This window comes from Canariomyces notabilis, assembly GCF_033297395.1.
Source record: "Canariomyces notabilis strain CBS 508.74 unplaced genomic scaffold N656scaffold_15, whole genome shotgun sequence".
Classification (NCBI taxonomy): domain Eukaryota; kingdom Fungi; phylum Ascomycota; class Sordariomycetes; order Sordariales; family Chaetomiaceae; genus Canariomyces; species Canariomyces notabilis.
This window is the reverse complement of record NW_027041837.1, coordinates 534,189-559,498: the sequence shown is the minus strand read 5'-3', so window position 1 is coordinate 559,498 and position 25,310 is coordinate 534,189. Positions and strand designations below refer to the sequence as shown.

General features: G+C 55.6%; 9 protein-coding genes and 3 non-coding genes across 12 annotated transcripts; 8 read left to right on the top strand and 4 right to left on the bottom strand.

The window, feature by feature from the left end:
• Positions 1-96: 96 nt before the first annotated feature.
• N656DRAFT_755765 (zf-C3HC-domain-containing protein) lies at positions 97-2,381 on the top strand. Its single transcript, XM_064813105.1, has 3 exons — positions 97-1,054; positions 1,116-1,766; positions 1,812-2,381. Exons 1-3 carry the CDS (start codon positions 352-354, stop codon positions 2,216-2,218), a joined length of 1,761 nt encoding a protein of 586 aa, XP_064669016.1. The 5' UTR covers positions 97-351; the 3' UTR covers positions 2,219-2,381.
• Positions 2,382-2,677: 296 nt separating this feature from the next.
• On the top strand, positions 2,678-2,775 carry N656DRAFT_t89. Its single transcript has one exon. It is a non-coding gene; the product is annotated as a tRNA-Pro (tRNA).
• Positions 2,776-4,374: 1,599 nt separating this feature from the next.
• N656DRAFT_t90 lies at positions 4,375-4,446 on the top strand. Its single transcript has one exon. It is a non-coding gene; the product is annotated as a tRNA-Pro (tRNA).
• Positions 4,447-4,940: 494 nt separating this feature from the next.
• On the top strand, positions 4,941-5,845 carry N656DRAFT_162899 (uncharacterized protein). The gene is made up of 3 exons (XM_064808710.1): positions 4,941-5,526; positions 5,577-5,649; positions 5,707-5,845. The coding sequence occupies exons 1-3, from the start codon at positions 5,046-5,048 to the stop codon at positions 5,807-5,809; spliced, it is 657 nt and encodes a 218-aa protein (XP_064669015.1). The 5' UTR covers positions 4,941-5,045; the 3' UTR covers positions 5,810-5,845.
• A 1,416-nt stretch (positions 5,846-7,261) lies between these two features.
• N656DRAFT_799282 (uncharacterized protein) lies at positions 7,262-13,253 on the bottom strand (the record flags this gene model as incomplete). The annotated part of the gene is made up of 5 exons (XM_064817852.1): positions 7,262-9,969; positions 10,749-12,799; positions 12,851-12,963; positions 13,017-13,083; positions 13,210-13,253. 5 exons carry the CDS (start codon positions 13,251-13,253, stop codon positions 7,262-7,264), a joined length of 4,983 nt encoding a protein of 1,660 aa, XP_064669014.1.
• Positions 13,254-14,034: 781 nt separating this feature from the next.
• On the top strand, positions 14,035-14,973 carry N656DRAFT_711896 (uncharacterized protein; the record flags this gene model as incomplete). The annotated part of the gene is made up of 2 exons (XM_064811771.1): positions 14,035-14,401; positions 14,468-14,973. The coding sequence occupies 2 exons, from the start codon at positions 14,035-14,037 to the stop codon at positions 14,971-14,973; spliced, it is 873 nt and encodes a 290-aa protein (XP_064669013.1).
• An 856-nt stretch (positions 14,974-15,829) lies between these two features.
• N656DRAFT_790505 (Intradiol ring-cleavage dioxygenase-like protein) lies at positions 15,830-16,799 on the bottom strand (the record flags this gene model as incomplete). Its single annotated transcript, XM_064816894.1, has 2 exons — positions 15,830-16,466; positions 16,531-16,799. 2 exons carry the CDS (start codon positions 16,797-16,799, stop codon positions 15,830-15,832), a joined length of 906 nt encoding a protein of 301 aa, XP_064669012.1.
• A 1,252-nt stretch (positions 16,800-18,051) lies between these two features.
• On the top strand, positions 18,052-19,283 carry N656DRAFT_769503 (3-carboxy-cis,cis-mucoante lactonizing enzyme; the record flags this gene model as incomplete). Its single annotated transcript, XM_064813711.1, has 3 exons — positions 18,052-18,198; positions 18,260-18,368; positions 18,439-19,283. 3 exons carry the CDS (start codon positions 18,052-18,054, stop codon positions 19,281-19,283), a joined length of 1,101 nt encoding a protein of 366 aa, XP_064669011.1.
• Positions 19,284-19,555: 272 nt separating this feature from the next.
• N656DRAFT_t91 lies at positions 19,556-19,642 on the top strand. Its single transcript has one exon. It is a non-coding gene; the product is annotated as a tRNA-His (tRNA).
• Positions 19,643-20,342: 700 nt separating this feature from the next.
• N656DRAFT_769502 (uncharacterized protein) lies at positions 20,343-21,925 on the bottom strand (the record flags this gene model as incomplete). Its single annotated transcript, XM_064813710.1, has 4 exons — positions 20,343-20,777; positions 20,835-21,283; positions 21,332-21,787; positions 21,841-21,925. The coding sequence occupies 4 exons, from the start codon at positions 21,923-21,925 to the stop codon at positions 20,343-20,345; spliced, it is 1,425 nt and encodes a 474-aa protein (XP_064669010.1).
• A 757-nt stretch (positions 21,926-22,682) lies between these two features.
• Positions 22,683-23,963, top strand: N656DRAFT_846201 (mitochondrial 54S ribosomal protein YmL16; the record flags this gene model as incomplete). Its single annotated transcript, XM_064819225.1, has 4 exons — positions 22,683-22,688; positions 22,781-23,189; positions 23,268-23,381; positions 23,450-23,963. The coding sequence occupies 4 exons, from the start codon at positions 22,683-22,685 to the stop codon at positions 23,815-23,817; spliced, it is 897 nt and encodes a 298-aa protein (XP_064669009.1). The 3' UTR covers positions 23,818-23,963.
• N656DRAFT_712046 (3(2),5-bisphosphate nucleotidase HAL2) lies at positions 23,936-25,003 on the bottom strand (the record flags this gene model as incomplete). Its single annotated transcript, XM_064811785.1, has 1 exon — positions 23,936-25,003. One exon carries the CDS (start codon positions 25,001-25,003, stop codon positions 23,936-23,938), a length of 1,068 nt encoding a protein of 355 aa, XP_064669008.1.
• Positions 25,004-25,310: the final 307 nt, after the last annotated feature.

Genomic DNA, 25,310 nt, shown 5'->3' with positions numbered 1-25,310 from the left:
ACAGTAAGAAATGTACTGATTGTACTGACTTCGGTCTGCTTCACTAAAAGTTGCTTTGTTCCCAAGGCAGGAACATATTCCGCAACAAACCAAGGCAAGTGCTGTCTGCGATCACGGTGCTTGAGATTCGAATCCTGTAATTCTTCACTTCGGAATCCAGGAAGATCTATCTGTAGGCCACCACTGGCATCTCAACGCTAATCATCGCCAATCCTATAGACTGATTATAGTGGGGCGCGGGTCACCCTGGTAACAATTACAACTGTTTGCTGCACCTCACTCTTTCCCACTGCCGTCGCGGCGGCATGGCAAAGAGCAATCACATTTCGCCTGAAAAAGACCGGCCCCAGCATGAACGCCACCGTCAAACGCAAGTTCAATGCCCTGCTCCAAGGCATCGGCAGCCGGCCCTCGCCCGCCGTTTCCGAGCACAGCGCCGACATGGACGACAGCATGGCCGATCCCGCTTCATCGCCCGCCTCGCAGCGCTCCTCGCCGCATCCCTCGCTCAGAATAGTCAATGACGAGCTACTCCAGAAAAAGCGCCGCGTTGGCGGACCCATGTCTACCCCGACAAAATATGGCACGTCGTCGTCTGTGCAGTCATCCCCCGCTAGCATACGCCCGACAACGACAATATCCAACGTCACCCTCCGCAAATGGACGCCAGGCTCTGCCAGCCCCGGAGGAAGGGCTGCCGACGGACAAGGAGGAGAGCTGCCGCCGCCGCCAAAGTACTGCCCTGGCGACCGCGAGCAGCTGCTGCGCCGGTTGGCGACTTTCCAGGAGCTGACGGACTGGACGCCCAAGCCAGACCGGGTCAACGAGATCGAGTGGGCGAAGCGCGGCTGGGTGTGCCAGGGCAAGGAGCGCGTCAAGTGCACGCTGTGCGGCCGCGAACTGGTGGTCAGGGTAAACCGCAAGGAGGTGGATGGGGCGGAGGTTCCGGTGCTGATCGCATCCGAGATTGCTCAATCGGTGGTGGACAAGTATGCCGAGCTGGTTATCGAGTCGCATGCCGAGGACTGTTTGTGGAGGAAGAAGGGGTGCGACGGTAAGCATGGTTTCCTTGAAGCCTATCTTGTTCAAAGGCCGCGTTTCTAACAAAATCCCAGATACTCTCCTTCGTCTGCCCCTTCCCAACCCCAAGGTCGCCCTCCAAACTCTCCGCCAACGGTACGACGAGCTCTGTGAGCGCCGCCCCTTTCTCCCTTATGAATTCAACATCCGCCTCCCGCCAAACCTCAATCTCGACACAGTCATCTCCCACCTCCCCAGCACATTCTTCACCGACCCTCCTCCGAACGACAACAACAACAACCGCACGACAAACGACAGCAACGACAGCAATACCACCACCAATAAAAACCCCAATAACCCCGCAACCCCAACAAGTACCAAAATCAACCGCCCCGCCCTGGCATTGGCCCTTCTCGGCTGGCAGTCTCTGACCAACACGCGGCTGGGCGGCGCGCCCGTGCCCAACAGCGCGTCGTGCCACACGTGCCTGCGGCGGCTGGGGCTGTGGATGTTCCGGTCGCGCGAGGTAGACCCGGAAACCCAGACGGTGCTCGTCCCCGCGCCCATGGACCACCTGGACCCCGTGCGCGAGCACCGCTTCTTCTGTCCCTGGCGGAACCCCGCTGCGCAGCGCAACCCGGGCCGCACCCGGCCCCTTGCACCGGGTGAGGAGGACAAGCCCGCCTGGGAGGTGCTGGTTACCGTCCTAAGGAATGAGGCGTTTATTCGGGATAAGGTCAATGCGGGTGTGGGTGGGGGTGGGGGAGGGAAAGGGAAGGGTTTTGCGGCAGGGGCCGGGCTCGGGTTCGGGCATGGGAGGAGTAAGAGTGCTGCCGTTCCTGCTGGTGCTGGTGCTGGTGCTGGTGCTTCGGCGGTGGGAGGAGGTGGTGGTGGTGATGGTGGTGGGGTAGGGACTGGAGACGGCGAGCTGCTGCCCCCCAAGACGCCTGACAGGAGGCCAATCACGGCTGGCGGGTGGTCTGCGGCGGGCGTGGATGGTATAGAGGGAGGAGAGATGCAGCAGAAGGATGACGAGGCGGACGAAGAGGCGAGGAAGAAAAAGGACCAGGATATGATGTCCCGCCTGAGGAGGGTCAAAAGCTTGTTCAATACCAAGGCGGGGAACAAGCTGAGACGGCTGAGCAAGCCCGGGAGTAGGCCTGGGACGTCGCACTCAGCTGCTGGCGAGGGTGAGTAGCGTTCGGAGTTTATCTGGGTTGACTTTGGTTTTGTCGAGATTCGGAGTAGAGATACCATTGCAAGGAGGAACGGCAGTCATGTGTATTTTATGTGTACTATTTGTTGTTTCACAGGGTTAGATTCCCGGATCACCCGCAAGTTGGTGAATGTGAAAACGAGCTTTCCGCTATCAATACGGTCCTTGGGCAACGCAGGCAGACAGGACTGAACTTGGCGAAGTCATCGCCAGCCCCTGAACCGCAGAAGGGACCTTGACGGACCCGTCCCCTGTTAACTCAACGAGACCCGCATCAGCGACTGAAAACACCCAGTCGGCCCCGCTACGCCATGCAACACCGCACCAATTGACTCTATGCAACTATTCCCATATAACACCAGAACATCCAGCGTGAGCCACCTCAGCAGCCCAGCAGATCCTGATTGAATTAGGGATATTCTCACATTTTACGTCAACATCGGCTTCGTGGTCTAGTGGTATGATTCGCGCTTCGGGTTACACCCACACTTGAAATAAGTGCTTGTGCGAGGTCTCGGGTTCGATCCCCGACGAAGCCCTTTTGTTTTGCTGCTCAACCCTTGAGCCTCTAACATCCCCAACAGCGCTCTTCCCTTCTTCCCCCAAAAGCCGCGGACGAACGGATGACTCACTCCAGGTTGGTCTGTCTAACGTCTCGTATTGCCCCTGTCTAAAGGAGGTACGTGCTTACCTGGCATAGAACTGGATTGGGATTTTGCCAGGCCCTTATACACTTGTGTTATGGTTAGTGAACTTCCCAGCATCCCATTCCATTTATTCGACTGAGCATACATGTGCAATTTTGATCAGCTTTTATCCCTTCTAGACTGCTCAACCATAGGTTATACTCGGGAACTGGGCTCTTGAACGTGTAACCGAGCGAGGCAGCTCGAGTTGCCTCTAAAGTTGCAAGATACCTACCCAGCTACAAACCCTGGGTTGACGCAGATAGTGTTCTCACTTCTCAAAGAGGTACATATGCCGTAGCTAGACATTAGGTTCGGTCAACGGCCGAGATTTGCAATGGGGGTGGGATGGGCGGATGTCACAGGAGGTGAAACCGTTCTTGAGTCACCATCACGAGATGTAAACGCTGAGTCCTTACTTGAAGTGCAATAAACGGCGGATTGGCACTGGAGATACAGTTCATCCGGAATCATGAGGCAAGAACCTTTCTGTTTTAGCAGAAGTTAGCGATTTCGAATCACTTGCTAGTATACTCCTGCGGGAAGAGACGACCAGCTTGGACCAAACGCGATTACTTACTGTTCGTTGTAAAGGTAACCGAGCAATGTGGATGTACTAGTTTGGCTGGTCTGTACTGTAGACTGCTTCTCTACCTCCCATCATCTATGGGAAGAGCCCCCTACAGAATTCCGAGCAACAATGATATGGCGGAAACTTACAACATGTTTTTTTTCGAGATGTTCATAGAACTCTAACCTATAAACTGCTAGAGATTTCAAATTCCAAGACTCAATGATATCTGATAGTTTCCTCCAATGCGGGCATCGCTACGTAGCCTCAGTACTAAACCTGGGCATGCTGCTCCCTTGGATCACGGGCTGGATTATCAGGGAGTTAGTATTGTTGTTGCTCGCTCTCCTCAAGCCGAGGTGAGGAGCTGAATAATTAGCTCTCGGTCGCACCTTTATGGTTCACGGCTGGGGGAAAAGAGGGAGTTGTAGTTTTTTAGGCAATCATTCATTATCTGCTCTCCACTGGCTCAGGGCGTTGGGTTGTATGGCCGTCTCTTGCTAGTCAGTGCTGGCCTCTGAAACTATGGGATATATTGCTTCCAATAGTAGTATAGTGGTATTTTCGAGTTTTGTTAGGGCCACTCTTCTCCGCTTGATCGTTTCCAGGTTCTGTGTTTGTTGTTTGGTCCCAACTTGCTTTCATCCCGTGGCCCTTCCGCCTCGATTGTGTGTTGGGCTTGATGTGCGTTTCTCCACCAATTTACAAAGTAGTAGTGTGCTCATTAACTTAGCTATCTTCTAACTGCTGCCAACTCTAGTGAAGTCTTGACCTAACGCCCTCATTTCCAACCCCTTTCTTTAATCCATCCGTAATCAACTGGACAGCAGCATTCTCACGAGATAGACCGAAAAACTGCAACTTTTTCCCACATCTGACACGGGCTGTTGGTCTAGTGGTATGATTCTCGCTTTGGGTGCGAGAGGTCCCGGGTTCAATCCCCGGACAGCCCCGCACTTTTTGCAGTGTAGGGAATTGAAGACCCAGTGTCACGAAAGCGTATAAAGCTCATGTTCTGTCACATTTCTTTTCTTTTTGCCAATTTTCGTTTCGTTCGGCCGGTGTTCAATGGCAGCGTTTCCCCAGGTGTGGCATGTGACAAAGCAAAACGCTAAATTGGCTCTGCTCCCATCAGGAAGAAGGTTTCCGCTTCGGCACAAACAAGCAATCCAAAGAGACTCCCAGGCTCCGCGAAAAGGATTGCATTCGAGCCGTTAGTAATAATGGTGCAACGAACCCCATGGCAGCTGCCATATTGCTCTGGGAACGATGACTTTCCAATCGCAGAGAAGGAGATCCGAAAGAGATGAGCGGACCATGACGATGATGATAATGATGTCATGGAATTCGCTCTCAATGCTCGATGACCAGACTGGAGCGTACTGTGTTATGACATTGGGGAGCGATTCATCGACGTACTGCCTATATACGGTAGGAATGTTGTTACACCGACTGTATCAAAGACATGCTCAACGACCATCATCCGATACATACACCGTGACAACCGAGGGCCCCTTCTTACCTGCAGGCTGCAGCTGCTGTGCTCTTGGCCATGACACGAGGCCGATCCAAGACACTTCGCATCGTCTCCCGCGACAGACACACCGGTCTGTCCAGGACGCTCCGCGCGCAGCTCCTGGAGCACCCACGGTTCCGTGCCAAACTCGAGCAAGCCGAGCGCGAGATCAGGGGTGCGATGGAGCGTTCAAGGCAGACGGCAGGCTCCTCGATCGGTGATGATGATGCTGCCGAGAGCCAGCAGACAACAAAGTCAACCGAGCCAGAGGACAAAGAAATGGACCGTCGTTCGGATACGGACCAAGCCGACGACGACCCGGACCCTCTCGTCCTGCGGGTGGGGTGCTTTGTGCGGAAGCGGCCACCACCGAAGCGTGGCCTTCGCCGAGGAGCTGGCGAGGCGAGAGTGGCCTCCGGATTGGCAGATCGACCTCAGCCATCGGGATCTGCCGCCCAGGGTCAAGGCGAAGAAGCGCAGAGCTCGCCGGAGGGCGGCGGCATGATGTTATTGTTAGGTGCGGAACCATCAGACAGGGTGCACCGGAATGCTGATGGGGAAACCCAGAATCATTACTACCTAGACGGGTATCCGTGATGCGTATGTACAGTACAAGTACTTACGCTGAGACCACTGGCAAGTCAGCGAAGAAACACTCCGTTGCTTGCTTGAATATCGCCATGTAACAGTCCAGCAGCCAGTTTGGAGGCCTATCGGTCCAGATACCTCAGCTTCTTCACAACCAAAACGGAGACACCTCCGGATTTATCACGGCCACTTTCTGGGGATGGAATCCATGAGTACCCCAATCAGCCAGTCACAACTTCCATTGTTGCCATACCTAGTAGCAACGTTATGGCTAGCGTGGCTGCTACGTTACGGCATTTATAGACCATATTCCCTGATAGCTGCTTAATTCTGTGCTGGACAAACTAACGTAGTATAGACGTTTAGTATATACACCATATTCCTCTCCTACGGAGTACCTAGGTAGATAAAGTCCAAGTCAGTACCAGCCAACCACTCTAGTAAGAAAGACCAAAGCCGAGGCGGCTTGTCCAAGTACACAATTTCTGAAAACAGGTTCAACCCCTGACTTACTAGTACCGTAACAGAGCAGTTGGAGCGTCCTCGCAGGGACATAAGCAGGGGCTCCAAAGGCAGGGTAAATAGTTGCCTCGTCATTACTTCTACACAATAGGGAGAGCCTCGATGATGATGTGGAAGCCATAGAGTGCCCTCGAAAAGCCAATCCAGGGGCTAGTACCTTCGTATGTACGGGACATACTACAAGGGAAGTTAGCCCACCAGGATTCAGGGAGGTGTCTAGCAGCAAAGTATGATCTTATACAGACAGGAGTTTTCTAGCAGGAGTACGATGCCACCAGACTGTTTCAACTGCGCTGCTAACAGTATTGTATACATCTATGCTCTATACAGCAGAAGGAACTGAGGAGTTGTATCTTCTTCACTCCGTGTTATCCTCCTCTCAAACTTCTGTTTCTCAAGGTTTCGAGTAATCATAACAACGCTCAATGCTTGTATACTCCTGTATCTCAAGGCTCCAAGTAATCATGACAACGCTCGATGCTTGTATTGTACTGTACTGTACACTCTACCGCTATACACTGACAACTGCTCAATATCCCACAAACAAAACGAATAATGGTATCGCTCTATCCCTGAAGAGCAAGCATCGCTGAATGATGAATCCGTCTTTCCCCATGCATCCATTTCCTCCAATTCACGCAAGATCCACCTCAGCTCCCCTTGTCAGTAACGAGAAAGGCAACGAAAATAGAGATCGCGCCAGCCTACCCTCCGCTTGCTCACTTGACCAAGTAGAGAGCAGACGCGACCCAACCAAGAACGCAAACGCAAACCCCATGCATCAAAATCCCGTATGACCGCTGCATGTGGATAGGATAGCGCCAAGCGGGCTCAGGGCCAGTTCTCAGATCTCCCGAACCCCTGAATTAACCGACCCAGCAATAAACTCAATACTCCGCCCCGACCCAATCAAGCACCGCACAAACAACCTCCACCCCACCAACCACCCCCCTAGCCGCAACCGCCACCACGCTCTCAACCAGCAACACAGCCATCCACACCGCCGCAAAGACGGCCTCTCCCAGGCTGCTCAAGCCCCTGAGTACCCGCGCGAGCGCGACCGCAACCACCACGGCAGCGATGGCATCCCGGTGGCGATACCCTCGCCCAGACCCCTGCCGCCGTCCGGGGACAATGGATAGTCAATGGCCCCCACCACCGGAAGCGGCGCCGCCCGCGAGGACAGCCGTCGCCGTGGGCGAAGCAGACGAAGCAGCGCCGCCGGCCATGGAGAGCAGAAGCTTCCTATTCTTCTTCATGAGCTGGTTGAGGCTCTTTTCCAGTTTCTCCGTCTCCTTCCTCGCCGCGGCGAGCGCCTGCTCTGCATCCTCGAGGGACATGAGTGGGACGTTGCCAAAGGGGCCTGGGGAGTGGTAGCTCATCGGTGATTTGTTGGTGCTGGCATTGGTGTTGTTGCCGCTGTTGGCCGAGCTGTCACGGATCTCGTCCGCGAGAGGAGGCTGTGAGCCGGGACTGCCGTTCGGCAGGTCAAGGTACGGAGCAAAGCCAGGATGAGGGAAGTGCGGGTGAGAATGCGGCTGGAGGTGATGCGGTATGTGATGGAGGGGGTCAGCAAACGCGCCAATTGGGCCCGGGTAGTTCAGTTCCGGAGCGGCGGCATCCGCAGTGACGTCAACATCAACGTCCGCGCCGTGCGATGACGGGCTAATACCGCCGTACAGCCAAGGCGCGACTGAGCTGAGGTTGGCGGCAGCCTGAGCAGCGGTACCCCGTGGATCCGTCGTCCACGACGACATCGCCTTCGGCAGACTCATGTCTCTGGCATTGAGGTTAAGCCGCGGCAAGACGTACTGATTAATGTAGTAGATTGCCTCCTCGCGCTGGATTTTGTTGACCGGGTCAGACGGGTAGGCCCCCGGCCCAGGCGGGAAGTAGCTTGGAGGGCCGTTCGGCACCGCGCGGCCCTTGATCAGGCTGAAGCCGCCGCCGGCTTCATGGCGCGGCGAAACAAAAGCGGCCGGGTTGGTGATGGACGTGGCCACGAGTTGTTGCAGCTCCAGGAAGCGGTCTTCCTCCTCCGGGCTAAGATTGCGCACGCAGTCGCCGTTGGGTGTCAGCAGGATGCGAACGCCGTCAACCACCTTGCGCACGGGGTTTCCAGCCATGAGGGCTGTCTGGTCATCCTCTGTGACGATGGATTTTGTCGGCGTCATGGTGTTCCTCGCTGCCAGATCCCGCAGACCCGCGTTGTTGGGGTCGTTCTTCCACTTATCCAGTTGGGCGCTCACCGACTTGAGGAAGGCTAGGTCATCAATGTTGCCAGATACCAGCCCGGCCTCTTGAAGATCGCGCAGGACCGCCGCCGGGGTCGGCATGATCCGTGGTGTCGTCGAGTGGTCCAAATTCTTTCTAGCCTCCGCCATCTTTCCTTTAAGGTCGCCATACCTGTTATGCGGCTCGTCAGTCAGGGTGGTCGTTTCGTTTGCCGTCGACCGATAGGTCGAAGACTCTTCTTTGACCTCCCTGACCTCCTTGACCTCCTTAATTTCCTTGACCTCTTTTACCTCCTTAACCTCCTTAGCGTCCTTGACCTCGTCGTTTTCTTTAACCTCGTCGGCGGGCATGGTTTGGGGCGCTAGCGGATTCTCCGAGCTGCTTTCCGTGGGTGTCGCATTCCGGCTGTTAGGCTTGTCTTTTTTCTGCTTCTTCTTCCGGCCAATGATCGGAGCGATTTCGGCGGGCTCTGCCTTGGCCGGTTGAGCCGAGATGGTGGCGGCCTCCTTCTTCAAAGCCTCTTTGCGCTGTTTACGCTGCTGGCTTTTGGTGGTGGCCCGCATCGGCGCAGACCCGATCTTTGACGGCGGGGGCGAGTTCGTTCGCGATGCCGAAATGGAAGCCGAGATGATGGATGCACTATCGGATATGAGTTCGCTGGCTGGTGTCTCGGGTCGGATGGCGGCGGCTGCGACTGCTCGTGCAACGGGAGCGGCGAGGATCGAAGCGGGACCGTTCACTGGCGTTGACGGCGTCTCAGTTTTCGGCGTGGATACCACTCGCAGCGTCTTTGGGGCCGTTCGCGCCAGGGGAGAAGAAACGGACGCGGCCGTCGGGGTTGGGAGAGCCGGAAACGCAGAGTCACGGTCCGCGGCCGACTTGTCCGTTGATTGCGCCTCTGCATTCTTCATCTGAGCCGCCTTGGTAGCTGCAGCGATGTTCAGGATGCCAGGAACTGGTCGTTTCTCCACCTTTTTCTCGGCTGTCTTCTCTGGAATCTTCTCAGCAGCGCGTGCCACAGGCTTCGGGGTTTCGCCCCTGGCCGGTGCAGATACGGGCTCCTCCTTCGCTGTATCCACATCCTTCGTCTTTTCAGCTGGCTTCTTACTTCCAGCCGAGGCTGCTTTACCCGCTGGTGCCTTAGGTTGGACGACCGGTGTTGCTGCCCGCTGTGGTTTCGGGGAACCAAGTGCGGGAAATTCTTCGTCCTGCAGAAGTTTCTGCGATTTCGCTTTTGAATTGATTTCCTTCGACAGGCCGCTTTCGGCAGCAAGCGCCTTGATGTTCTTTTTCGCCTCAGTTACGGGTTGAGCAATCGTCTTCTTTCCACTCAGTGGACTGGAGACTGTGGCCACTGGAGGCTTGACTGGAACCTTGGGGAGGGCTACCGGCGGCGTGTGACGACCAGTACTCGTTGCTTGCAAAGACGAATGCGAGACGGCTGGCGAAGGATGCGCGTTTGGAAGCCCCAGTCCAGGAGGAACCGAAGGCGTTTTGAGCCGGCCAAACGGCTCGAACGTTCCAGGAGGTTGGCGGATGTTGGCATCAATTGGCTCATCCGCCACTAGCGCTTCGATGCTGGTCCTCACCTCGTCCATAGCAAGTAGATCATCGTCTGCAGAAGCCAAATTAGCGATCCATCCATTGTTGATGCAAAGCAAGACAGTGTGTGTGTGTGTGTGTGTGTGTGCAGTGAAGTGATTAGAACCCAGACCCGCCACGAGCCGGACCGAAAGGGAGTAGCAACCGAGCAAGCCATCATCGCCATTATGTACAGGAGGGCTTGGGGTTACGTCAAGGCTACCATCATCGTCTTCCGAGAGATAATCGCTCATCAAAGCAGGTAAAAAATGCTTTATTTGACCACCGATAAGACCTTAACCCCGTCGGTCCGAAACCTGGGGCCCAAGTTAACGTACATGGGGGAATACCGAGAAGGAAGACGATGAGAGCTTGCCTGACGTACCCCAACAAATCCAGCGATGCAAAGGCCCCGAGCAAGAGTCTAACGCAGCAACAGCGCGCCCGCAATTCGCGAGACTCCCCGAGACTCCCCGAAGGAATGCTCTTTTGCTCCCCCCCAAACAATAAAAATGCAGATGACGCCAATTCAAGGCGATTCCCCTTCCGGACAATGCCTTTGCAATGCTCAACGGGATAAAGTGCAATTCCAACAATGGCCCTCATCAGAAATCTCATTTCCCCTGTGCCAGACGCCGTCATATATAGTTGAACAAACGAGATGCTGCCCCTCCCCAGAAGTGTGATCGAGAATTCATGAATGACGGATAGGAGAGAAAACAGCCGCTGTGCAAACAAGACGTTGACATGGAGGGAATCACCATGCCCGGTAACCCCCTGGATTGTACATCATGCCGGGATTGTTGTACCCACCTTGCGACTGACCACCGAACAGGCCCTGTCCGAGTGCGGCATTGCTCTGTTGCTGCAGATGCTGCTGAGACTGCATTCTCGTCGCCTGCAGGATACTCGGGTCCGCAAGATCTGCTGAGCCACTCCCCCCAGAGGAGGAAGTGTTAGCGTGTCTGTGCTTCTTCCCCTTCTTCTTCTGCTTTGAACCCAAGTCTTGGAAGGCTCCAGGCTGAGAACCGTAGAGCATTGCCAGGCGGCTCGAGGCAGGAGCTGGGGTGGAGGAAGTAGAGGGTGGGTACTGATTAGGAAAAGGATAGAACATCAACTCACGCTTTACGGCTTCATGAGCCTGAGTGCCAGCAGCTCGCCCACGGCCAAAGAGCTGCAGAATTTCGTTGGAGTCCTTAGACGCACCGCCAAAAGCGGCCGATCCAAAACCGTGCTGACCAAACACGCCCGGCGGCGTGCCCGTCGACTTGAGCCCGGGTGGAGGGCCCGGCATAGAAGAGGCATAGTACTGACTGCCTGGTTGGTTGTGGAAGGAGGACGGCATCATCGAAGACTGCTGAGCCATGATGCGGGGGTTGGCGGTCAGCTTGACCGAGGTGGCCGATGCCGCGTCTCTGCCGTCATTGGCGAAACTGAAGCGCGAGCCCTGACGGTTGTGACCTTGGCCCTGAAACAGGTTTGCCTGCGCAGATAAATGATCGACAAATGCGCCGGGCTGGCGCATGAATGCAGGCTGCTGCGGCGTCATGGTCCGGGCCCCAACCGAGCCAAGGTTCGCAGTCGCTTGGGCGGTAAAGCTTGCGCCGACGGCCTGACCAAACAGCCCCTCTGTGTTGCTCCTCTGAATGGGGGGTTGTGCGATTCGATGCGGGTCATAACTGTGGGGGTCACGGCTATGGTCGCGGTCCTCGGGCTCGCCGCCGAGCGCAAGACTGCCGCTGCTCTCGGGTTCACCCTCTGAAGCCTCTCGGGCGCCACCCGATTGTTGATCGCCGACGCTGCTCGTATCTTCGGCCGCGCGCATGGCTCTCCGTCGCATCCCGCCACGGCTGTCGAAGAGTGGGGGATATAGCTTAGACAGTTCATCTTCATTCGCCAATTTCGGCCATTTGAGAGAGCAGCTCTCAAGTGACTTGAGAAGAGATTTGAGCGCATCCTGCGAGGCGCGTTTGGCTTTCTGAGCAGGTGGAGTTGGTGGCTTTGATAGGTTTGCGGACGGGGTAGCCTTGGTCGAAGGTCCAGCGGCGGGTGAATCAGCTGACGCTTCCTCAACAGCGGATTCTGCAGTGGCCGGTAAGGCGCTTGAGATGGCGGGGCTCGGTGCTGCCCCACTGGTGGCATGACTGCCCCGACGACTGCGTACTTGCGGGTTGCGAGCCCAGTTCGCGGAGGGCGGGAGGGCCGGTGCATCGCCATTATCCGATCCGTCCTTGCTAGAGCTCCTGACCATGGGTTGCGCAAGGGCAGGAGCGGGCGACTGGTGAGCTTGTTGCCTTGAAGCAGAACGGGAGGTACCGGGATTTTGAATGGGGCGCTGAGAACTGATGCTGTTCATGGAAGATAGATCCTGCCGGCTATAGCTGTCCTCCTCATCGCCCAACTCGTGCAGGAACATGCACTGCCGGTTGGTGCACTGCTCGTGTCGAAGCCATGCGGAGCAGTACTTGGTCGTACCAAGCTGGGCCCTGAGGATCCTGTCGCCGTTCTGGGAGCCATTAACGGCCAGAATACATCGCGCAGCGTCCTCCTTCTTTTCGAATGTAACGTAGACGCCGAGGGACTGGTTCTGGCCGTCGTTGCCCTTGCGGCTGCTTATGGAAATCTTCAGGATATTGCCGTACTGTCCGAAGAACTCGTGCCTACGGAGACTCTTGAGCAACTCTTCCTCGCGGACTGTGGGTGTCAAGCCGGTCACATAAACCAGGTTTTTCTGGACCACCCGAACGCCAACAAGGTTCTTGCGGTTCTCCTTCTCGGCCTCGCGCTTCTGCGCCTCCCTTTGACGCTGCTCGGCAGCACGCTTCTTTTGGTTTTTCTGTATGTTCCTCTGGAACTCGGCAATCCTGTGGTTGTCAGCTCACGGCACTGCGCAGGCGGAAATTGCTGTAGCTTACTCTTCCTGAGTGACCATTTTCCACTGTATCGTTTTGTCGTCGTATGGCCGCCGACATGCTGGACACAGGCCGTTCATGTTGTTGCGGATGTTGTTGAAACAAAATTGACATATCTGCAGGATGTCGTTAGCAGCGCGGTCGGTATGTCGAGCACAAATCGCCGTACCTGGTATCCGCAAGGACATGGTCGGAAATTCCGGTCGGAGAGATCGAACTCCTCGATGCAAAGGGGGCTGACACATTGCTGTTAGCGCGACTGAAGGAAGATGGGCACGAAAAGCGACGATGGGACGATTTTTTCCAGAGGTTAACGCGTCGAGGCGAAATGCCTAGGATGGAGGGATGGAGGGATGCCATACCAGCAGTCCTCTTCATCGTCGATGTATGTGTCTTGTGGCGCCATGGCTACGCTTGTATTGCTGGTCGGTTCTCACGACCAGGGAGCGAAGACGCGGAAGGAAAGACGAGTCGAGTCGAACGGCAAGTTGAAGAGGGCGGTGGGAGCGATGATGATTAATGGAGATCGGCTGCAATGCAGGCAGGTCGTGTCTAGCCCGAACGGAAAAAAAAGAGAATCCCAAATAGTCCTTTTTAAATCAACGCCGTTAGAGATTACAGGAAGACAGCGGCATAATCTGAAGTGCTCGATGTCGGAAAAGGCGAGGGGAATCAGCTGGTGTTGAGAAAGAGGAACAGAAGGCAACGCAGAGCCTTCCAGCGAGAGGTTTCTGAGGTTTCTGGGAAGTCGCTAGGACATTTTAGGTTAGCGTGTTTCTGCACGTGTCGCCCCACATATGGCTCAATAATTGTTAGCCTCGGGAAGAACGACCTGATGGCAGCTGCCACGCGTAAGTGCCACGCGAAGCACTGCACAGTCTGAAAGCGAAGTGCAAGATGGAGAATCAACCTTAAAAGGTTTCTCTGAGCTGAGTGCTGCAGGATACAGTACAGAAGAGTTTTGATCCTACCTCGACCAAGGAGAAAATGCCTTTTATGCTAGTCCACAACAATGAATAAACAGCGTTTCTAACTTCGTCACGTGCCTCATCACGTGCTGCTCTCTGAGCTGAAAGCTAGGCTCAATTCGACGTCAATGCGCTGCTCGAACTCCGAAACGCCCATCTTCGATCGAGGCCGCTGGCTGATTCTCGATCAATTGGCTCATTGCCCTCCCAATTCCGACCATGGCCAGCAAGCTCTGCAGAAGCAGGGCTATGGCCTCGGCGCTGCGGCCGGCTAAACCGTCGCTGGCAGCTCGCAACGAGGCCGCCGTCGTGCGGTGTTTCGCGACCACTGCTCGCAATCATGTCGCAGTCCCCAAAGACGTCAAGAACCCGCGCTCGGCGCCGCGCGATTCCGTCGGCACACTGAAGGCGCCTCTCGTCAACCCGGCCGACAAATACCAGTCCAAGGCCGACGACTTGCACAAGTACGGCTCGTGGCTCATGGGCTGTCTCCCCAAATACATCCAGCAATTCTCCGTCTGGAAGGACGAGTTGACCATCTACATCTGCCCCTCCGGCGTCATCCCCGTTTTCACCTTTTTGAAGTGTAAGGCGGCTTTTCTGCCACGCGCAGTTCATCGGTCTAGCTGGACTGGCGACTGACCCATCTTAGACAATACTGCTGCCGAGTTCACCCAAGTCAGCGACATCACCGCCGTCGACTTCCCCACCCGCGACCAACGGTTCGAGATTGTCTACAACCTTCTCAGCGTCCGCCATAATGCGAGGATTAGGGTGAAGACGTATGCCGACGAGGTTTCGCCCGTGCCCAGCATCACGAGTCTCTACGACGGTGCCAACTGGTACGAGCGTGAAGTATACGACATGTTTGGCGTCTTCTTCGTTGGCCATCCTGATCTGCGCCGCATCATGACAGATTATGGGTTTGAGGGGCATCCACTGAGGAAGGATTTCCCCCTCACTGGCTACACGGAAATTCGGTACGACGAGGAGAAGAAGCGCATTGTTACAGAGCCCCTTGAGCTCACCCAGGCGTTCCGCAACTTTGAAGGGGGGTCCAGCGCCTGGGAGCAGGTCGGTGCTGGTGTAGACCGGACACCTGATACGTTCAAGCTACCGACTCCAAAACCGGAAGAAAAGACTGAGGAAAAGAAATAGACGCAGCCCGCGAGGCCGTTGTAAATACCTGTCTCAACAAGTTGTTCATGCAATCAGCTCGGTCTGGAGTAAGGGTTGGCGTTTTCGCTTATGGAGAAGACTGCAGCGCCTATGGGACTAAGTGACCGATCTCGAAAGACCGATGGATCTCCAATTGGCCCAGCTTAATGTGGGCTAAGAGCTGACTGTCAGTTATCACTTGCCGACGGCACCGATATGTGGAATGAGCACCGCCGCTGTGTGCCAGGTAGGCATCGACTAGCTCCCTAGCAGATTCGTTTGGTGCTATCACCCCAATGTAGCAGCGCATCCAGGAACACCCAGACCGTGCTGCAGGGTACTTCTTCCACGCATTTTGCTTCACCTCGATGTAATGAGTGACAGTAAAGGGATTCTCACGGGCTGGACGATGGTGCCGTGCTACTTCCACCGACATCATGATCATGTGTCTGGCACAATGGGATCAAAAGGTGTTCACTGAAATATATACTGGCAAGTTAGGCTATGCCATTTTGTACCAAAGTCCAACTTCGATGTACTTGGGATCCCTTTGGGGGAGTCCCTGAGGGAGACTTTCACAAAGCAAGGCACCTCCTGAAAGCAACGTGAGTTACAAATACTTGCTAACAGCAAACAACCATACTATCCAGGAAAGAGTAAACCAATGCATTATCCGGCTCTGCGCGATGGCGGCGCCGGAAGGACATACCCAAAAACAAAAATCCTTCCTCCCAATTGCCTTCTGACTTTGGCGCTGCCCGAAAATAGAAGAAATCCAAAACTGGGTATATACACCTGATGTTGACATATGTACAGAATAAATCAGCGCATTATCATAAACCGCCCAGGCAGCTCTTCAAATCTTGCCCTTGTAGCCCTTCGGGGCCAAGTTGACATTGTACTCGAGCTCGAGGGTGGCCTTGTCGTCGCCCTGGATGGGCTTGAAGTCCACGACGAGGTCGTCCTTGACCGCAAAGACGGTGTCGCTCTTGATCCAGGGGTCGTCGCTGGGATACAGCTGGGTGGTGCAGCCCTGGTAGTCCGGGTGGGTGACCATGATGTGGATGTGGGCGGGCCGCATGGGGTGGCGGTCCATGAGGGTCAGGAGCTGCCACGAGGGCCCGTCGCGCGGCAAGGAGTAGGCCGTCGGGTGCAGGCAGTAGAACCAGTACCGGCCCTCGGAGTCGGCGCGGAACTTGCCCCGGAGGTTGTTGGGCGTCTGGTTCTCCGGGTCCTGGAAGTCGTATTTGCCGTTGGACGACGCCTGCCAAATGTCGAAGACGGCGTTGGGGATGGGCGCGCCCGTGAGAATGTCGCGAATCACGCCGTGCATCTTGACGACGCGGCCGCCTGCGGGGACACCGTCCTGGAAGATGACGCTCCCCATGTCCCGGAACGGAGCGTTGGGGGACCAGAAAGGGCCCAGGATAGAGGACGAGGTGGGGTCAAGTTTGCCCTCTGAGACGATCTTGTGGGCAATCTCATCGACAAGGCTGCCGGAAATTGGTTAGTCCTGACGAGCTGCTTGAGTTTGGTGACTGGATAGAGACAACGTACGATTCGAGGCCGATGACGTCGCAGATACGGTGTGTCTCGTTCCGGGTCTTATTGCTGGCGGCGTAGATCTCGCCAAGTGAGTTGACAAACTTGACGCCCGCCATCCACTCATCGATGGTGAGCTCGACTTCACGGGCAAAGTCGTGGATGTGGCGAATCAGGGCACCGAGGACCTGACGGTTACGGGGTGTGGTGTTTGGGCCCATGCCCTCGATCACCAACCTGGTGAAGTCAGGGTCGAACCTGTGGGAGGGCTTCTCGGAGGCCATTGTGGAAGGATTGTCGAAGAAGGGGGGCCAGATAGGGGCGAGTGTTGGTGTTGGCCTATCTATATATATGTATTGACTCTTTAGGTACTTGTGGCCAGATGTCCCTTTGATGTCTCGGAGATGCGATCAAAGAAGACACTGCACTGGAATCTGGGCGGAAAGGTTCAGATTAAATAGACTCCAAGCCAGCGACTTCGCCTCAGCATGAAGCAATCGCTGCAGGTTGTGAATCCGGCCCATATGATAGGACGTGGGCCAACCCGGCTCCCTAGAACCCGCCCAAAATGGTGTCAAGCTCCATTTTCCCCGCCGTGAGCCGTCGGGCTGTTGTCACGGCAGGTTTCCCGAACCCCAAACCACGACGGCGGGAGTGGGGACGGGGCGACGTGCACCCGGGAGAAATTTAGCCCTGCGACCAGATCCGACCAGCGCCCCGGCAGAAGCAGGGAACGCCCGTTCCCCAGCCGAAGCCACTCACCAACTCAGCGCTAAATTGCGGCACATCTGCTGTAAAGCATAGCAGCCCCTGCAGAGGGGCTCCCAATCCCGAACGCCTACCACCTGCAACGGCTTGCCTGACAAGCTGACAGCACATCCTCCAGTTCCGAGTCACGCTCGGGGTTCAGGAATTGCCGCCAGTTTCTGGTTTTCGAGCCCGTCACGTTGCGCTGCAGGCCAACGACCGGATCTGCTTAGGTCTATCCGTAGTTGGTGACTGCAATTGCAGTTTCAGGGGTAATCACCTATTGCAGCCCAGGTGGGCTTGCCTTTGGCCGATTTTCTATCCCTCGGTTTGAGACATGGGCGCGAATATGGAGCTCGATTTCTCGAGTCATGCCTCCACGGCCTTGGTACCGGGATGAGCCTTTACCCGTCGGATATGGGAGGTCCAGGAGTTCTGCGGGATGTTTGCAGAAATCGTGACCTTCCATCTACCGCCACCGCAACCGAGACCCTGTAAGTGATTGCGGCCCCACAGTGCCTTCCGATTTATGAGCCCGCCAAGCTGGTGTGCATTCACTGCAAAGAAGGATGTCCCGAGCTCCCGCAAGCAAGTGGGCGGGAGAAGGGGTCGCCAGAAGAGAAGAAAGATAGCTTGAGCCGAGAAATGTTAATTCCTCTTCTGAACAAACACGGTTTGAGAATCGTACGATCTGTGTCTGCCTCGCGGCTGCCCATTCTTCAGCATTCCAATTGCTCACCCGACCCTCAGGAAGGTCCCGGTGCCAGCAGCCGACGTCATTTTCCAACCATGCCCCTCCACCACTTGATGATTGGGACATGGACCCCGCCAGGGGCCATCTTCACGGTGCAGTTTGACGATGAGAATCTGACGCTGAAGCTGGTGAAGCGCACCGAGATCCCCCACGATGAGCCAATATCATGGATGACCTTTGACGTATGACGCCAATTGGGTTCGGCCGCTACCGTTTGCAGCACATCGCTCACCGTAGAGACAGCATGCCAAGAAGAACCTGTATGGCGCCGCCATGAAGAAATGGTCCAGCTTCGCCGTCCGGAGCCCGACCGAGATTGTCCATGAGGCGTCACATCCCATGGGAGGCGACCGTGAGTTCTTCCTGCCCCTGACTATCTCAAGAAGCAGCTTCAACTGACCCATACCTTACCTGAGTTCCAGCCAGAGCCAACAGTTCCGAGACCAACACGCGCGCCATCTTCCTCCTCGCGGCCAAGCAGCCACCGTATGCCGTCTATGCCAACCCCTTCTACAACCACGCCGGCTACGGCAACGTCTTCTCCGTCTCCGACACGGGCAAGCTCGAGACCAACATCCAAAACTACCCGTACCAACCCAACACGGGGATTCACGGCATGGTCTTCGACCCGACCGAGACGTACCTCTACTCGGCGGACCTGACGGCGAACAAGCTCTGGACGCACCGCAAGCTGCCGTCGGGCGAGGTCGAGCTGGTGGGGAGCGTGGACGCCCCGTCACCCGACGACCACCCGCGGTGGGTAGCGATGCACCCGAGCGGCAACTATCTCTACGCGCTGATGGAGGCCGGGAACCGGCTGTGCGAGTATGTAATCGACCCGGCCACGCACATGCCCGTGTACACGCACCACAGTTTTCCCCTGATCCCGCCGGGCATCCCCTCGCGGGATCGCGAGACGGGCAAAGGGCTGTACCGGGCCGACGTGGTGGCGCTGACGTGCAGTGGGCGGTACATGTTTGCCTCGTCGCGCGCGAACCGCTTCGACCTGCAGGGGTACGTGGCCGCGTTCCGCCTGCGCGACTGCGGCAGCATCGAGCGCCAGCTCTGCCTCAACCCGACCCCGACCAGCGGCGGCCACAGCAACGCTGTGTCCCCTTGTGATTGGAGCGACGAGTGGCTGGCCATCACGGACGACCAGGAGGGCTGGCTGGAAATGTACCGGTGGCAGGACGAGTTTCTGCACCGCGTTGCGAGGATCAGGATTGCTGAGCCCGGATTCGGCATGAATGCGATTTGGTACGACTGAGGTAGCGCGTTTGAGCCCTGGCCGAGGGGATTATCTTGTCCATGCTGATGCTAGAGGGTTGGATACGATCAGAGAATGGGAAAATAATATGTACTTTGTAGAAACTATGGCAAATGAATGAATTGCAATTGCAATCTTGTAAACAGTTGTGATGGGCTTGGTAGATGTCGAGCTGAAATTGTCAGTGGGAAGAGAATTCGGTGCAATTGACCATGCAAGGCATCCAGCAGTATTCACCTATCAGCCCTAATGTTTGCATAAACAAACATATCGGGATAATAGTATAGTGGTCAGTACTTCTCGTTGTGGCTTTGAACACAATTTCCGAGAGGACCCAGGTTCGATTCCTGGTTATCCCATCTTTTTCCCTCCAAGATCCAGTGTTCGTCTTTTTTGTCTACCTACTGCTGGTCATTTGACATGGAAGTTTTGATCTCGTTGCTTCAGCCCATCTCCGCATGGTTTAAATGATGTTTCCGGCTACATCAAGTTGCTTCGATGGGACGTTCCAACTTAAAGCTGCCGCCTACTAATATTAGACATCGGATGGCATAATTCTCAACAATCTCTTGGCTATCACCATCCTGTATCCACATAGGTCGGATCCAGTAGTGGGATCAGTTGGTGTTGACGGCGTCTGATAGAAGATACCGTGAGAAAGAAACACACGTATATAACGATCTATACTATCGTCGAGCTAATGATAGCAATAGCTAGCAAAGGATGTGCGTGTACGTCTGTGTTCGCCGTGAATGTATGGCAGAGAGCCTTCTTTCATGATTGACCGTCCCAATTCCCCAGGCCCATGCAAGAATCCCAAGGCCTCGTGAATGTAAAGGCATAAGGCCCTCCTCGTGGCTAACCGTCCCAAACCCCCAATTCCCATGCAAGAACCCCGAACCCCAGAGAAATAAAATGATAAAGTATCGTGATCGCCGTGAATGTGATGTCAGAGGGCCTTCCCATGCAGCTAACTGTCCCGTACCCCAAGTCCAATCTAGGAATTCCGAGTCTCAGAGCAAGAGAATGATGAAGATGAAATGGTATTGCATCATATCTTCAGAGTGCAGATGCAGTACTGTTCAAGGAGACTCCTGCCGCAGACAGGAATAAGTGGCTGGAGATTTTATGGTAAGACGAAACCACAACGCCAATGGCTTCACCCAACGCCAAGAGACCCAGGTTTCGAAAGATGGAAGGCGGAAGCCCATATGATCCCATAACCAGGGAAGCTGCCGGGAAGACGACAAAAGGCCACCAGCTCTGCGACGTGACAGTGGTGAAGAGGGATCCACTTAGCGATGACGCTGCCTTGGCCGTATCCTCGAGTCCGTTCAAGATGTCGTTTGTGATGTTATTGGCCTGCTTCAGCATGCTGGAGTGGTCCTCCAGCTTCGTGGATAGAGCCTCGGTGGTTGTGAGGAGTCGATTCATTCCCTGCTCAAGAGTGTCCTGGCGTTGCGCGAGCAATGCAGCTTGTTGGTTCGAAGCTTCCTTGGGGCGCGTTAGCAAGTCTTGTTTCGGCCACAATAATTGCTACGGTTAGCTTACTATCTGCTGTTGGACCATATTTGAGGAAACCATGGCTGTCGAAACAGCCGTTGAAACCACGACCAGTAGAGCTTCCATTTCTTCGTTGACCTTCTTTGACACCTGCTGTGACTTCTCTTGGGCAGCAGCCAGCTGAGAGTTGCTGTCCAGGGCATTGGTGGCCATGACGTTCACAAGTTGTTGTAGGTTCTCTGCAAGTCGTAGACCGTTGCGAGCGGATTCTGATGACCTTCCCAATGCCGAAAGCAGATCGCTCGACAGATATTTTTGCACCTTCGCCAGCCCCTCGCTGAGGTGATCAACCTGTGGTGTTAGCCGCTCAAGTTTCTCGACCGACTGCCTGGCGCGATTGTCAAGCTCTTCCAGTCGCTTCTGCAGATCGGCCTCTACGCTATCGGTGAGCTTTGCAATAATTTTGGTGAGTCGTTGGTAGAGCAGAATATGCTGATCTGGATTATCGTCAGTCTTAATCCGGCAGCGAGAACTCATGCACCCACCTTTTTCAATATCCGCTCGGGCAGCCTGGCAAAATCCCAGCGCCTTGTGGCGATAGCTCACCCACGTACTCCATGCGGCATCCGATGTCCCCAGTGCCGAGAGACACTGCTTGATTTCTTTCAGGCTTACGTGTAGCCGCGGCTCATTTCTGATGACGAGGAGACTGAGCGCCGGCTCGCGAAACTTCGCGCAGTCTGCCGGTATCGCAAAGCCGCCTCGCTCAAGGTCGCAAATTGCGAGGCTAGCGGCATACGAGTCGACAAAGTCCCGGACCTGTCGCCCACTATCTGTGAGAACCGTGGCTTCGTCCTTTCCGTCAAGGACCTGGCAGTTGTTCACCAGGAGCCGGGCGGCCACACGATGGCAGAGAGGCTCCGATTCAAGCTCCTGGAGCTCGCTGAGAGCGGAAGCATAGACATTCGAAAGCCTGGAATTTTGCTTCGAGACGGGCACAACTGTGAGAGCGCATTAGCCTGGTATTCGAATTCTCGGTCGCAAGCAAACTGACACTCTGCAGCTCTCTTGTCGCCGCCCCAGGAGAAACCGTTGATGCAAGACACCAAAAGTGCCAGAACGAGTACGTGGGCTTGCATCTTGGCTATCAGAAGCCGTAGTGTCGAACGAGGAGCGGTTGAGGCAATGCTATTGAACGATAGTGATTGAAAGGCGAGGGACTCGAGCTTTCCTGGCCGCTCTTTAGAGATTTGGAGAGATCAAGATGCGATGGGCAGGATAAAGTATTCTGGAACCGACCTAGCGGCCATTGGAGAGGAGGAGGAAGGTAGAACCTGAGGAAGCAGGCAGCGGTTCTTGGTTATATGGAGGAAAAGGAAGGAGCATCTCGCATTGCGGAGCTCGAGGGCTGTCGGCGCCGACGATTTGGAGACAGGCATGTCGCCTAACGAATATCGCGATTTGCCCAGGTGTCGTTAAGGGGTGTCTCGGTCGACGAAGTCAGGTTGCGTTATCTTCAAAGACATCGAGTTGCCCAACCGTCGGATGGTTCACATCAACCTCCAAGATTTCATCTGAAAGCAGGAACAATTTCGGCCCGTCGCCTGCCCACCCAAGTAATTCTGGCTGCTTCATATTGTCCGCTGTCTTTGCTCAGGCCTTTGACCTGGACTCTGGATTAAAACAGCCGCTGACTTTTTCTGAAGCTTGGTGAAGAGCACCCCTTTCGATGCCATTCACAGCCCAACTGAGTACATACATGCGTGCATTCCAGAAGAATTTTTCGCACGAGATTACAGCATTTGGATGCTGCAATTGTGAGCTATGGAGTTGAGTTAAGCTCAATTGCGGAAAATGCACACATTTGTTAGCTCTAATGTTGACATGGGTTGACAAATGAATGTCGGTCTGAAGTTTGAACTCTAAGAACTAGAAGAGCTCTTGTTTGGCTGACTAAGATTTTGCCCCACATCCGAAGTCCCTTAGCCAATCAGCCAGCGCTCGCCGGAACCCCGATCTTTTTCAGCACGCAGCAGTTCACATCCTGCCCGGTTGCTGCCGCGTATCGCGAATTGCAGCGTCTGCTGCGCACTTCCCCCGACGGCACAATGTTCGCACAAAGAACAGGGAGGCGGGCTCTAGAAAGGGTCATTGCCTCCTCTTCCGCTCCCTCAACAACCACACTACCCGGCTTTCTCGTCCCGGCCTTCCAGACAACCTCACCTGCACCCTCCTCCCGACGAGATTTCTCGGCGACGACACACCGGTCCTCCAAGCTCGGGAGGACGCCCATTTCGATCCCGCCCGGCGTGGAGATTAGCGTCAGCGAACCATGGATCAAGAAGGACATGACCGATTGGCGACGGATTCCTAGGAGGACGGTGACGGTGTCGGGGCCGTTGGGTGGGTAGTAGCACACAGCCCCTGAGTCGGACAAGATCGAAGATTAGGCCCGGAAGACTGACTTTGGTCTTCCTGCAGGCAGCCTTGACCTCGAGATACCCGAATACATGAGCGTCGAGCACGATAGCGAGGCGAGGAGGGTAGTGATGAGCGTGCGAGACCGTGAGGAGAAGGAACAGAGAGAGATGTGGGGTATGGCACCGTCTGCCAGACGAACAAAAAGTCGGTCGAGATCAGAGCAACTGACAAGTCTTCTGCAGGAACGAAGTGGTCATACCTCAACAATCACATTATGGGTGTATCCGAGGGACACACGGCCGTCCTACGACTAGTGGGTATTGGTTTCAGAGCGACGGTTGAGCCGCGGCCGGCATTGGAAGAGTACCCCGGTCAGCAGTTTGTCTGTCTGAAGCTGGGTTTCTCGCACCCGGTCGAGCTGGGCCTTCCTAAAGGTATGAAGGCTAGCGCCCCGCAGCCGACGAGAGTGCTGCTCGAGGGTATCGACAAACACCAGATCATGCAGTTTGCGGCCAATATTCGCAAGTGGAGGCCGCCAGAGCCCTACAAAGGCAAGGGAATCTTCATTAACGACCAAACGATCAAGCTGAAGCAGAAGAAGATCAAATAGAGGCTTCGCGGGGCCTTTGTAAACATAGTAGAGCTACTTTTTTGCCGCTGTACGCTTTTTTTCCTGTACCAATGCCATAAACGTGTACAATACTGGGGCGCTTCATCGCGAATAGTGTCTATTTCAGACCCAAAACCTGTTGAACGACGTCAAGAACTTGCCCATGGACCACCGCTGGCGCTGCAACCACACCGCTGTTGCTCGCCAACGTCCTCCCAACGCTAAAGTCGAGGCGGGCCCCCTTGGTATCAGTAACCTGGCCTCCGGCTTCCCGAACAATCAAGTCTCCTGCAGCATGGTCCCAAATCTTCTCCTGGTAAGTCTTGGAAGTCGGGAGACGCAGATAAATATCGCCAGCTCCCCGGGCGATGGAGCCATACTTGGCCTGCGAGTCCATCCGCACGCTGGGGTTGGTGATGCCCAGCTTCTGCGCAATCTGCGCGGACTCGGACTGGTTAGAGTGGCCCGCCTCCACACTCTCGCAGAAGCTTGCATCGGACATGTTGGTGATGGGCTTCATCGAGATGGTCTTGCCCTCCGACAGACCTCCCGTGCCGAGCGGTCTGCTCATGGCGCCCTGGCCCTCCACGGCGGAGAACAGGACGCCGCGGCCCTCGTCGTCGCTCTGGTTGGCGCCAATGTCGGCCGTCAACGGCGCCGAATCGTCGACCGGCAGGTTCGGGCACCCAAGCACGCCCACTTTGACCTGCCCGTCCTCCAGCAAGGCCAGGCACACGGCGTACTGTCCGCCCCGCAGGAACCCCTTGGTGCCGTCGATGGGGTCGATGGTCCATATCCTGCCGCGCGGCCCGCCCTTGCTGTTGCCCTTGTCAATCAGGTCCAGCATGGCGTCCACATCCGGAATGCTGCCGCCAAGCAGGCCCTCGGCGGCGGCGTCGTCGAGCTTGGTGTTCCTGACCAGCTCCCAGATCTGGTCCCGCAAGGCAGCGTCCTCGCGCAGCTGCGCAGGCTCCTCCTCGGCGACAATCTCGTCATGTGGAAAGTTGGCCTTGAGAGCGCTGATGATGAGGGCCTGGGCGCCAAAGTCGCCGATGGTGACGGGGGACTTGTCGTCTTTGGAGACGGTCCCCTTGGCCTTTTCGTGGAAGACCCGCTTGGTGAGCCGGACCGCACGCTGCACGGCCAGCAGAGCCACCTCGAGCTCTTTTAAGTAGTTGGAAGCCATTGGCGGGCTGGTTGGAGTGGTGAAGGAGATGGCCGGGCGGCGGATGAAATGCCCTGCGATGAGGCCAAGGCGGGGGAGTGTGGAGATGTTGAAGAATATGGCCAGAATCAGGACGAGAAGAGAGAGCAGTGAGAGATTGCGGAAGTTAAGCAGCTGGGACCTCCTCAGATGCATTCAATGCGAGAAGAGATCAAGCCCGAGTCGTGGGAGTCAGTTTATGTTGCTCTTTTAATAGGTAATCGGTGAAGTTGCTCTTTCCTCTGATCGGGCTTCCCCGCACCGACATTCCGTTCTCATCGCACCTGCT

Coding starts and splice junctions, on each gene's coding strand:
- N656DRAFT_755765 (XM_064813105.1), top strand. CDS start 352: ATGAACGCCACCGTCAAACGCAAGTTCAATGCCCTGCTCCAAGGCATC. Junction 1,055..1,115: donor GAGGAAGAAGGGGTGCGACG/GTAAGCATGGTT, acceptor ACAAAATCCCAG/ATACTCTCCTTCGTCTGCCC. Junction 1,767..1,811: donor TCGGGATAAGGTCAATGCGG/GTGTGGGTGGGG, acceptor GTTTTGCGGCAG/GGGCCGGGCTCGGGTTCGGG.
- N656DRAFT_162899 (XM_064808710.1), top strand. CDS start 5,046: ATGACACGAGGCCGATCCAAGACACTTCGCATCGTCTCCCGCGACAGA. Junction 5,527..5,576: donor CGGCATGATGTTATTGTTAG/GTGCGGAACCAT, acceptor GGGGAAACCCAG/AATCATTACTACCTAGACGG. Junction 5,650..5,706: donor TACGCTGAGACCACTGGCAA/GTCAGCGAAGAA, acceptor ACAGTCCAGCAG/CCAGTTTGGAGGCCTATCGG.